Below are 12595 nucleotides of genomic sequence, written 5' to 3'. Positions count from 1 at the left end.
TTTCCTGAGAGGGGAGCAATTTCGCCCCAACCTCTGTTACGCACATGCCCGGGCAAACTGGCGTGAGCGTGATTAGTGATCCCACTGTACCATGAACCGAGGAATGCCTAGAGGGGCATAACTAAGTATCAACCCGATCCGACAAAGGTCGCACGGGGCTCAGTCGACTCCGTGAACCAGGGAGGAACCGAGCAGGGGGACCAGGTGCTACTCCAGGTCAGAAACCGGTCACAGCATGAAAATGATCTCGATGGTCCAGATGGATGGAGTGGAGGATGGCTGGTTGATGGACACCCCATGCAAACACAGCTACGGCGCTAACAAGATGGAGGTGGAGTAATGTTTTGGGCTGGAATCATGGGGAGAGAGATTGTCGGCCCTTTTAGGATCCCTGAAGGGGTAAAGATGAACTCCATAATGTATGTTGAGTTTCTCAAACAGCACTTCCTTCCATGGTTCAAGAAGAAGAACCGTGCATTCCGCAGCACGATCATTTTCATGCATGATAATGCCCCGTCTCATGTTGCACATAACACATCGGCATCTATGGCTGCTATGGGCATAAAAGGGGACAAACTTATGGTGTGGCACCCATGCTCCCCTGACTTCAACCCCATTGAGAACCTCTGGAGCATCATCAAAAGGAGCGTCTATGATGGCAGGAAGCAGTTCACATCTAAGCAACAGCTCTGGGAGGGTATTCTGTCCTCATGCAAAACAATTGAAGCAGAAACCATCCAAAACCTGACAAATTCAATGGACGAGAGAGTTCAGAAGCTCCTTTCGAACAAGGGGTCCTATGTGAAAATGTTACATCACCTAGAATAAAGGTTTGAGTTGAAAACTGTTTGATTTCAGTGTGTAATAACCTGCTAATGCTTAGAATTTCAAAAATGACTATTTTTTTGTTCTTTATTAAAATGAAAAGGTTGAAAACTCTGCTGTGCATAATAATTTGGAACATGCATTTTGAGTTTTTTATTTTTTAAAAAATATCCTGTTATCATAGGCAGTTTGTACAAAAACCTTTCAATTGTACTCTAATAGTTATTTGACTGGAAAATTACAATGACTGCAATTCATATAGGTAATTTGGGAAAATCTGAGAAAATATTATTTGCATAATAATTTGGAACACAGTGTAAATCCATACCGGTTGCATGGATTTATATAGTGTGACCGAGTTTTCAAGCACTTTCCAAGTAATGCTAAAATCGCTTGGAAAGCGCTTGTCAACCCGCATGCAGAAATGTATGTGAAGAACGCTTCACATCCGCATGTCCCTGGCAGGAAAAACACATGTACAATCCGCATGCGTTTTTTTCTGCCAGGGAGATGCAGAAACGCTCAGGAAAAAATCCTGAGCATTTCTGCATCGTGGGCACATAGCCTTACACTAAAGCATGCACACACCTCTGTAATAATGGTGCAGCAGCTCTGCAGTCTTGTGACAGGAGGAATTACTGAGGTCCTGTCCTTTCTCCAGCATTCTATACCAGGACTATAAGTCACGTGACCTGCAGCCCTCACACCTGGGACAGCAACACGGGTCACGTGGCGAGCACAAAGCCACGAACAAAACACATCAATAAAGATGAGTGAAATAAAAAAATAAATAAATAAGTGAGGGGCGTGTACTGAGCGGTGACGTGTCAGTCAGCTGACAGAAGCTCGGCGCTGAGGCTGGATGCTTGAGTGAGTGGAGCGCTGCCAGTCTGTGCCCGGCTGCCGCAGCTGAGAGCTCCGGGCACCGCTCACCTCGGCACCAGGTAGAAGAGGATGGCGGCGGAGATCAACCCCACAGCCCTCACCCGCAAGCCTCTATTACTGAGCAAGGTGGAGGGGTCTCAAGACGTGGTGAACATGGCAGTGATTGTGCCCAAGGAGGACGGGGTGATCAGCGTGTCGGAGGACAGGTACCCGCAGGACCCCCATGTGCTGCTGCTGCTTCATTATTTATCCCTGCATCTCCATCAGCTAATGAGCGCGGAGCTCGGGTTACACACAACAAGCCTGCCCAGTGCTGTGCAGAAGTGAGGGGCACGGGGAAGCGGGGATTGGCATTTATGAGTGTGTGTGTGTGTGTGTGTGGGGGGGGGATTGGCATTTATGAGTGTGTGTGTGTGTGTGTGTGTGGGGGGGGGGGGTATTGGCATTTATGAGTGTGTGTGGGGGGGGTATTGGCATTTATGAGTGTGTGTGTGTGGGGGGGGTATTGGCATTTGAGTGTGTGTGTGTGTGGGGGGGTATTGGCATTTATGTGTGTGTGTGTGTGTGTGTGGGGGGGGTATTGGCATTTATGAGTGTGTGTGGGGGGGTATTGGCATTTATGAGTGTGTGGGGGGGGGGGTATTGGCATTTATGAGTGTGTGGGGGGGGGGGTATTGGCATTTATGAGTGTGTGGGGGGGGGGGTATTGGCATTTATGAGTGTGTGGGGGGGGGGGTATTGGCATTTATGAGTGTGTGGGGGGGGGGTATTGGCATTTATGAGTGTGTGGGGGGGGGGGTATTGGCATTTATGAGTGTGTGGGGGGGGGGTATTGGCATTTATGAGTGTGTGGGGGGGGGGTATTGGCATTTATGAGTGTGTGGGGGGGGTATTGGCATTTATGAGTGTGTGGGGGGGGGTATTGGCATTTATGAGTGTGTGGGGGGGGTATTGGCATTTATGAGTGTGTGTGTGTGTGTGTGTGTGTGTGTGTGGGGGTATTGGCATTTATGAGTGTGTGTGGGGGGGGTATTGGCATTTATGAGTGTGTGGGGGGGGGTATTGGCATTTATGAGTGTGTGGGGGGGGTATTGGCATTTATGAGTGTGTGTGTGTGTGTGTGTGTGTGTGTGTGTGTGTGGGGGTATTGGCATTTATGAGTGTGTGGGGGGGGGGGTATTGGCATTTATGAGTGTGTGGGGGGGGGGGTATTGGCATTTATGAGTGTGTGGGGGGGGGGGTATTGGCATTTATGAGTGTGTGGGGGGGGGGGTATTGGCATTTATGAGTGTGTGGGGGGGGGGTATTGGCATTTATGAGTGTGTGGGGGGGGGGTATTGGCATTTATGAGTGTGTGGGGGGGGGTATTGGCATTTATGAGTGTGTGGGGGGGGTATTGGCATTTATGAGTGTGTGGGGGGGGGTATTGGCATTTATGAGTGTGTGGGGGGGGTATTGGCATTTATGAGTGTGTGTGTGTGTGTGTGTGTGTGTGTGGGGGGTATTGGCATTTATGAGTGTGTGGGGGGGGTATTGGCATTTATGAGTGTGTGGGGGGGGTATTGGCATTTATGAGTGTGTGTGTGTGTGTGTGTGTGTGTGTGTGTGTGTGTGGGGGTATTGGCATTTATGAGTGTGTGTGGGGGGGGTATTGGCATTTATGAGTGTGTGTGTGGGGGGGGTATTGGCATTTATGAGTGTGTGTGTGGGGGGGGTATTGGCATTTGAGTGTGTGTGTGTGTGGGGGGGGTATTGGCATTTATGTGTGTGTGTGTGTGTGTGTGTGTGTGTGTGTGGGGGGGGGGGTATTGGCATTTATGAGTGTGTGTGGGGGGGTATTGGCATTTATGAGTGTGTGGGGGGGGGTATTGGCATTTATGAGTGTGTGGGGGGGGGGTATTGGCATTTATGAGTGTGTGGGGGGGGGTATTGGCATTTATGAGTGTGGGGGGGGGGTATTGGCATTTATGAGTGTGTGTGTGTGTGGGGGTATTGGCATTTATGAGTGTGTGGGGGGGGGGTATTGGCATTTATGAGTGTGTGTGTGTGTGGGGGTATTGGCATTTATGAGTGTGTGTGGGGGGGTATTGGCATTTATGAGTGTGTGTGGGGGGGTATTGGCATTTATGAGTGTGTGTGTGGGGGGGGTATTGGCATTTGAGTGTGTGTGTGTGTGGGGGTATTGGCATTTATGTGTGTGTGTGTGTGTGTGTGGGGGGTATTGGCATTTATGAGTGTGTGGGGGGTATTGGCATTTATGAGTGTGTGGGGGGGGGTATTGGCATTTATGAGTGTGTGGGGGGGGGTATTGGCATTTATGAGTGTGTGGGGGGGGGTATTGGCATTTATGAGTGTGTGGGGGGGGGTATTGGCATTTATGAGTGTGTGGGGGGGGGTATTGGCATTTATGAGTGTGTGGGGGGGGTATTGGCATTTATGAGTGTGTGGGGGGGGGTATTGGCATTTATGAGTGTGTGGGGGGGGTATTGGCATTTATGAGTGTGTGGGGGGGGGGTATTGGCATTTATGAGTGTGTGTGTGTGTGTGTGTGGGGGGGGGTATTGGCATTTATGAGTGTGTGTGGGGGGGTATTGGCATTTGAGTGTGTGTGTGGGGGGGGTATTGGCATTTGAGTGTGTGTGTGTGGGGGGGGTATTGGCATTTATGTGTGTGTGTGTGGGGGGGGTATTGGCATTTATGAGTGTGTGTGTGTGGGGGGGGTATTGGCATTTATGAGTGTGTGTGGGGGGGTATTGGCATTTATGTGTGTGTGGGGGGGTATTGGCATTTATGAGTGTGTGGGGGGGGGGGTATTGGCATTTATGAGTGTGTGGGGGGGGGGGTATTGGCATTTATGAGTGTGTGGGGGGGGGTATTGGCATTTATGAGTGTGTGGGGGGGGGTATTGGCATTTATGAGTGTGTGGGGGGGGGGTATTGGCATTTATGAGTGTGTGGGGGGGGGGTATTGGCATTTATGAGTGTGTGGGGGGGGGTATTGGCATTTATGAGTGTGTGTGTGTGTGTGTGTGTGTGTGTGTGTGTGTGGGGGGGTATTGGCATTTATGAGTGTGTGTGGGGGGGTATTGGCATTTATGAGTGTGTGTGGGGGGGGTATTGGCATTTATGAGTGTGTGTGGGGGGGGTATTGGCATTTATGAGTGTGTGTGTGTGGGGGGGGTATTGGCATTTGAGTGTGTGTGTGTGTGGGGGGGTATTGGCATTTATGTGTGTGTGTGTGTGTGTGGGGGGGTATTGGCATTTATGAGTGTGTGGGGGGGGGTATTGGCATTTATGAGTGTGTGTGGGGGGGTATTGGCATTTATGAGTGTGTGTGTGTGGGGGGTATTGGCATTTATGTGTGTGTGTGTGTGTGTGGGGGGGTATTGGCATTTATGAGTGTGTGTGGGGGGGGTATTGGCATTTATGAGTGTGTGTGGGGGGGTATTGGCATTTATGAGTGTGTGGGGGGGGGTATTGGCATTTATGAGTGTGTGGGGGGGGGGTATTGGCATTTATGAGTGTGTGGGGGGGGGTATTGGCATTTATGAGTGTGTGGGGGGGGGGTATTGGCATTTATGAGTGTGTGGGGGGGGGTATTGGCATTTATGAGTGTGTGGGGGGGGGTATTGGCATTTATGAGTGTGTGGGGGGGGTATTGGCATTTATGAGTGTGTGGGGGGGGGTATTGGCATTTATGAGTGTGTGGGGGGGGGGTATTGGCATTTATGAGTGTGTGTGTGTGTGTGTGTGTGTGTGGGTATTGGCATTTATGAGTGTGTGTGGGGGGGGTATTGGCATTTATGAGTGTGTGTGTGTGTGGGGGGTATTGGCATTTGAGTGTGTGTGTGTGGGGGGGGTATTGGCATTTATGTGTGTGTGTGTGTGTGTGTGTGTGGGGGGGGTATTGGCATTTATGAGTGTGTGTGGGGGGGTATTGGCATTTATGAGTGTGTGGGGGGGGGTATTGGCATTTATGAGTGTGTGGGGGGGGGGTATTGGCATTTATGAGTGTGTGGGGGGGGGGTATTGGCATTTATGAGTGTGTGGGGGGGGGTATTGGCATTTATGAGTGTGTGGGGGGGGGTATTGGCATTTATGAGTGTGTGGGGGGGGGGTATTGGCATTTATGAGTGTGTGTGTGTGTGTGTGTGTGTGTGTGTGGGGGTATTGGCATTTATGAGTGTGTGTGGGGGGGGTATTGGCATTTATGAGTGTGTGTGTGGGGGGGGTATTGGTACAGATTTATGTGTGTGTGTGTGTGTGTGTGGGGGGGGTATTGGCATTTATGAGTGTGTGGGGGGGGTATTGGCATTTATGAGTGTGTGTGGGGGGGGTATTGGCATTTATGAGTGTGTGTGGGGGGGTATTGGCATTTATGAGTGTGTGGGGGGGGGGTATTGGCATTTATGAGTGTGTGGGGGGGGGGGGTATTGGCATTTATGAGTGTGTGGGGGGGGGTATTGGCATTTATGAGTGTGTGGGGGGGGTATTGGCATTTATGAGTGTGTGGGGGGGGTATTGGCATTTATGAGTGTGTGTGGGGGGTATTGGCATTTATGAGTGTGTGGGGGGGGGGTATTGGCATTTATGAGTGTGTGGGGGGGGGGTATTGGCATTTATGAGTGTGTGGGGGGGGGGTATTGGCATTTATGAGTGTGTGTGTGTGTGTGTGTGTGGGGGTATTGGCATTTATGAGTGTGTGTGGGGGGGGTATTGGCATTTATGAGTGTGTGTGTGGGGGGGGTATTGGCATTTGAGTGTGTGTGTGTGTGGGGGGGGTATTGGCATTTATGTGTGTGTGTGTGTGGGGGGGGTATTGGCATTTATGAGTGTGTGTGGGGGGGTATTGGCATTTATGAGTGTGTGGGGGGGGGGTATTGGCATTTATGAGTGTGTGGGGGGGGGGGTATTGGCATTTATGAGTGTGTGGGGGGGGGTATTGGCATTTATGAGTGTGTGGGGGGGGGTATTGGCATTTATGAGTGTGTGGGGGGGGGTATTGGCATTTATGAGTGTGTGGGGGGGGTATTGGCATTTATGAGTGTGTGGGGGGGGGTATTGGCATTTATGAGTGTGTGGGGGGGGGGTATTGGCATTTATGAGTGTGTGGGGGGGGGTATTGGCATTTATGAGTGTGTGTGTGTGTGGGGGGGGGTATTGGCATTTATGAGTGTGTGGGGGGGGGTATTGGCATTTATGAGTGTGTGGGGGGGGGTATTGGCATTTATGAGTGTGTGTGTGTGTGGGGGGGTATTGGCATTTATGAGTGTGTGTGTGTGTGGGGGGGGGTATTGGCATTTATGAGTGTGTGTGTGGGGGGGGGGGTATTGGCATTTATGAGTGTGTGGGGGGGGGGTATTGGCATTTATGAGTGTGTGGGGGGGGGGGGGGTATTGGCATTTATGAGTGTGTGGGGGGGGGGGTATTGGCATTTATGAGTGTGTGTGTGTGTGTGGGGGGTATTGGCATTTATGAGTGTGTGTGTGTGTGTGGGGGGGTATTGGCATTTATGAGTGTGTGTGTGTGTGTGGGGGGGTATTGGCATTTATGAGTGTGTGTGTGGGGGGGGGGTATTGGCATTTATGAGTGTGTGGGGGGGGGTATTGGCATTTATGAGTGTGTGTGGGGGGGGTATTGGCATTTATGAGTGTGTGTGGGGGGGGGGGTATTGGCATTTATGAGTGTGTGGGGGGGGGGGTATTGGCATTTATGAGTGTGTGTGGGGGGGGGGGTATTGGCATTTGTGTGTGTGTGTGGGGGGGGGGGGTATTGGCATTTGTGTGTGTGTGGGGGGGGGGGGTATTGGCATTTGTGTGTGTGTGTGGGGGGGGGGTATTGGCATTTGTGTGTGTGTGTGGGGGGGGTATTGGCATTTGTGTGTGTGTGTGGGGGTGGGGTATTGGCATTTGTGTGTGTGGGGGGGGGTATTGGCATTTATGAGTGTGTGGGGGGGGGGGTATTGGCATTTATGAGTGTGTGTGGGGGGGGGTATTGGCATTTATGAGTGTGTGTGTGTGTGGGGTGGGGTATTGGCATTTATGAGTGTGTGTGTGTGTGGGGTGGGGTATTGGCATTTATGAGTGTGTGTGTGTGTGGGGTGGGGTATTGGCATTTATGAGTGTGTGTGTGGGGGGGGGTATTGGCATTTATGAGTGTGTGTGTGGGGGGGGGTATTGGCATTTATGAGTGTGTGTGTGTGTGTGTGTGTGTGTGGGGGGGGGTATTGGCATTTATGAGTGTGTGTGGGGGGGAGTATTGGCATTTATGAGTGTGTGGGGGGGGGGGAATATTGGCATTTATGGGCACGGGGAGTTTCTGTTGACATTTCCGGATCGCAGCATGTATGGGTTATTACCAATCATTAGAGCCGTTGTCTTGGGCAGGAGACTTTTGCCCTGACCGATGTGCGCTCTGGTCTGGAGACCTCCCTCCTCTTACATTATCCGCCATTACAGGTGTAAAATGTTGCATTTTCTCACAGCATCTATTCTAACACCTTTTTCTGTAAAAAAAAAATAAATAAAAATAAATAAAAATGAGGGGTCGCACGCAGGATGCTGTCACGTGTTACTTGTCGTAAAGTTTTATGCTGGGAAAGTCGTGTGCGACTAGCAAATAAATATCCAGCAGTTTTGTACTCTTTGCAGCCTGCCCGCAGTGACAGAGGTTGATGTGATGTCCTATTCTGACACTTCTGCTTTCATGCTGTGCGTAGCCCTGACATAGAGCTGTGATCTCATTGTGACAGCTCCTTCTCAGGAAGAAGCTGCCGGCGATCATCCAGCTCCTGGCGCAGTTCCAGGATTAGTAATCACTTCCTGACCTTTGAGACCCCAGTGAGAATGAAGTGAATGGGAGCGGCTGTTGCCCGCTGCAAAGCCAAATGGGCAGAATTGCCTTCTGTGCAGGACGGTGCAAAATCAGATTTATAGGCCCTTTATTTTGTGGATCGGTGATATTTCCACTTATAGGACCCACCACCACCAGTCATAAAGCAATGACATATTCCTACAGTGTTCCGTACCTTTAATATTTTTGCACATGTCTGCTCACCGGCTTTCTTTACCTGATGCTGACATTGAGAATTGGGTACCAGTTGGGTCCATGGGGAGCATCACAGACGTTCATTACTAGGATCGTCTTGGCGTAATTACACTATTCCTAAATTCAGATATGAATATTCCGATCCAGACATTTTATCATTTGTGACTGATTAACAGAGTTGTCTGACTAAATTTATTTTCCTTAAGTGTCAGGTGACTGCTGGGACCCCCACTGATGCTGAGAATGGGGGTCTCTTGTGTGAATGGGGCATTAGTGCACATGTGTGAAAATTCACTGTGTATGGAAGTGGCGCTCAGTTCTGCGCTCTACCACTTCCACAGACCCAAAGAAGTGAATGGAGCGGTGATGACGCACTATTGCTCCATTCATAGAACCACAGGACCCCTTTCTTGGGATTAGTTGGGCCTTAGCAGTCGTCAAAAATGCATATCCCTTCAGTTTATACTGTCAGCACTTGACTGTTAATTTAGTCATAAATTCTAGCAGGGATGACAGAGGAACCGCAAAGAGTAGCAAGAAAAGAGTCTACAGAATTGGTATATTATGAGAAATACGATTTGCTAAAATAGACCCCACATCCACCATAAATAAGTCTGCACCAATGATGGCAGATGCCCACTGTGTTATACAGCCGGCATCTGCCTGTAATAGCAGCGATTGTAGCTAAGCTCGGTTTGCTGCTGTTAACGCTTAATTTTAAAGAGGTTGTCCACTACTTTTTCATTGATGACCTTTCCTTAGGATAGGTCATTAATGTCTGATCAGCCGGGGTCAGACACCTGGCACTCCTGCCGATCAGTTGTTCATGGAGTCAGCAGCCGCCGACTGGAGGAGGTCTGCAAGCTCCATCTTCTGATAGTGGTTGCGGCAGGGTACTGCACATCCACCTCCTATTCAAATCAATAGGAAGCGAATGTGTAGTACCCAGCTGTGGCCACTATCAGAAGACGGAGCAGCTCCACAATCGAGCAGTTCCAGCAGCTGACACCAAGAACAGCTGATCGACGGGGTGTCTGGTGTCGGACCCCCACCAATCAGACATTAATGACCTATCCTAAGGAAAGGTCATCAATGAAAAATAAGTGGACAACCTCTTTAAGGTTTGCCGTCCCAGTGGTGTGCCTGTTCCAGGTCCCCATCGCATCCCCATCTCTGCCGTCAATGTGACAGCTGGATGCTAATGGGTTGCCATAGCAGCTAGGCGTCTGCTGAAGGGACCTACCAATGGCTGCCATCTTGGCACCCCTGAGAAGCCCAGCGACAAGCTAGGCTTCATAGAAGACCTTTATTTTAACTGGATATGCAATACTGTAGTATTATGATCGTATGTAGTACAAGCGATCAGAGTTTCACAGGTTCAAGTCGCCTAAGGAAACTTAAAAAAAAAAAGCTTTAGAAAATATAGAAATATTAAAAAAAAAATCCATAATACATAAAAACTAAAATCTGCTACCCTCAAATTAGACATTTTTTAAAAAATAATCATTCGTATAGGTATCTGTAAACAAAGTCAGATCTATTAAAACATAAAAAAAATATTTAATCTACAGTAAAAATTGTTAAGAAAAATCAAAACAGCAGTCGCCCCAAAAAAACAAGCTGTAAAAACACTGCTTGCACCCCAAAATGGTATCCATAAAACATCAGCTTTCCATGCAAAAAAGAAAAAATAACCCTGCATGTGTTCCATCAAAGGGGAAAGTAAGTTGTGGATCTTTAAAAAAAAAAATGGTGACAAACTATTTTTTAACAATTTCTGAAATTTTTTTTTTTTTTATCTACTGAATTAATAAAAAAATAGTACACGTTTGGTCTCGTCATAATTGTAATGACCTGAAGAATCATGTTAGAAAGTCAACTTATCACTCAAAACTAAACCTAAAAAATGAAGATGGAAATTTTTTTTTTTTTTTTTTACCCTTTCATTTTTGTGGTCTTCAGCACATTTCATGGTATAATGAATGGTGTTTACACTTTGGCAAAAAACTAGCTCTCATTCCACTGGGTCGACTGAAAAATAATTTTTTTTTTTACTTGTCTCACAGGGTTATATGTATAATGATAGTGTGTATTGGTTGTCTTTGTGCAGAGAGTAAGTAGCTCCATACAAGTATTTTAATAGTTGAAAGTCCCTTTTGGAGTTTACTCGGCCGGGCCGACTGTTGTGTGGCCTTGATGCAGATTTGATCCATCGCATTACAGATCCATGGGTGCTCCGCAACGAGGAGCACATACATCATGATCCAGCATTTTACACTTGTGCAAATATTTCTTGCGGTGTGTGAATGCTTTTTTTTTTTTTTTTTCTTTTCTGAAACCTCTAGCACTTAGGGTATGTGCCCACGATCCGGGCCGCTGCGGTACCGACGCTGTAGAACAGCCGCGCGGCTTCCGCCCTCATTATGCAGATAAGCGGCCACGATTTTTTTTAAATTTTTTTTTTTTCACATGCGGACTTTCCTCATTGATGTTAATCTATAGGTAAAGTCCACATGCGGACCCGCAAGAGAAATTGACAGGCTGCGAGTCTGAAAGACGCGCCACATGTCAGTTTCCGCGGGTGTACAGAGGTGCATAGTGGACTTGGGATTTCTAGAAATAACATCCACTATGCTGTAACATCTGGCCGCTGCGGGTTTGACGCTGTGTATACACGGAGAGTCAAACCTGCAGCATTTCCTGATCGTGGGCACATACCCTTAATCGTACTTTATTTTATTGCAGCTTTTCAGTGCATAAAATCACTGCATAAAATCACTGAAAATTTGCTACAAACTCAGTCTGAACATAACTTAAGTTCCACATTCCTAGATTTGCAGTCGCTGCATATGGCGAGATGACTTTCAGACTTAAGGGTTTTCCCTTGAGCAAAGTAGACATTAATCAATAGATCTTGGAAAAATTATATCTTCCACAATTGGATGTTTAAAAAAGAAAAGAAATGTTCCTGTTCTGAGATAATCTTATACATGTGCCCCTGCTGTGTACTGTGTAATGGCTCCATGCAGGAACATGGTCTGATCATACTACAGCTCCTGGGCAGGGGAGGAAGAAAAATAGTAGGTCAATCTCTCTTGTGGGTATTCTGAGGTTTATGTGCAGATTTTCCCCATAGACTTGCATTAGATGTGGAAAATCCGCAGGTAAAAAACACATTTAATCCGCACATAACTGTGTTTAATAAAGCTTTGTCAAAGCCAAATACCAGAAAGTATCAAAAACAAAGCCGCTTTATTTAAAGCATGACATACCAAAGAGACAAACTGCAGCATCAAAAACACATGTTAAAAAAAAAAAAAAAAATGCACACAAACCCAATAAAAAACTACAAGTAACCAAATTGAAATAAGTGCAGAAAATTTTACATCAAAATCTCATTGTGGGAACGTAGCCTTAGTCTATGGGGATTTGTATAAGGCCGGGATGTCAAACTCAAACACTTAGAGGGCCAAAATGAAAATCTTGGACAAACCCACGGGCCCCACATAGCCCTCCATCCGTGTGACACGTACCAGCGCCTGGGAATCTGCGCTACAGGTAGCGCTGTTCCCAAGCACCGGTTGCTGAATGCTGCCCTCATCATGGTTCCCTGCCGGCGCTGCCATCAGCACCAGCAGGGACCTGGGAGAATGAGCCGCTCAGTGAGTGACAGCACACTGCTCCTGAGCTGCGGCTCATTCTCCCTGACTCCTCTGCAGCAGCGGTCAGAGGATTACAGCGGGGACACCTAGGAGAGGTGAGTACATGGATTTTATTTTATTATTTTTACGGGTGGGGACACTGCAGGAGAAGACTACCACTACCCTCATCATTGTCCC

At 48.1% G+C, this 12595-nt stretch overlaps 1 protein-coding gene across 1 annotated transcript in view; it reads left to right on the top strand.

Moving 5' to 3' along the window:
• Positions 1-1627: 1627 nt before the first annotated feature.
• WDFY2 (WD repeat and FYVE domain containing 2) overlaps positions 1628-12595 on the top strand; it is an 86529-nt gene continuing 75561 nt past the window's right edge. Inside the window, exon 1 of the mRNA XM_073662637.1 lies at positions 1628-1916. Within this exon, the coding sequence (XP_073518738.1) occupies positions 1780-1916 (137 nt within the window). The 5' untranslated portion in view covers positions 1628-1779. The remainder of the gene's footprint in view (positions 1917-12595) is intronic.

The sequence above is a fragment of the Phyllobates terribilis genome, unplaced genomic scaffold (genome assembly GCF_046119375.1).
Source record: "Phyllobates terribilis strain yellow unplaced genomic scaffold, ASM4611937v1 Scaffold_2__4_contigs__length_985480577, whole genome shotgun sequence".
Classification (NCBI taxonomy): Eukaryota; Metazoa; Chordata; class Amphibia; order Anura; family Dendrobatidae; genus Phyllobates; species Phyllobates terribilis.
The sequence above is the reverse complement of the archived record's forward strand: the minus strand, read 5'-3'. Positions and strand labels throughout refer to the sequence as shown.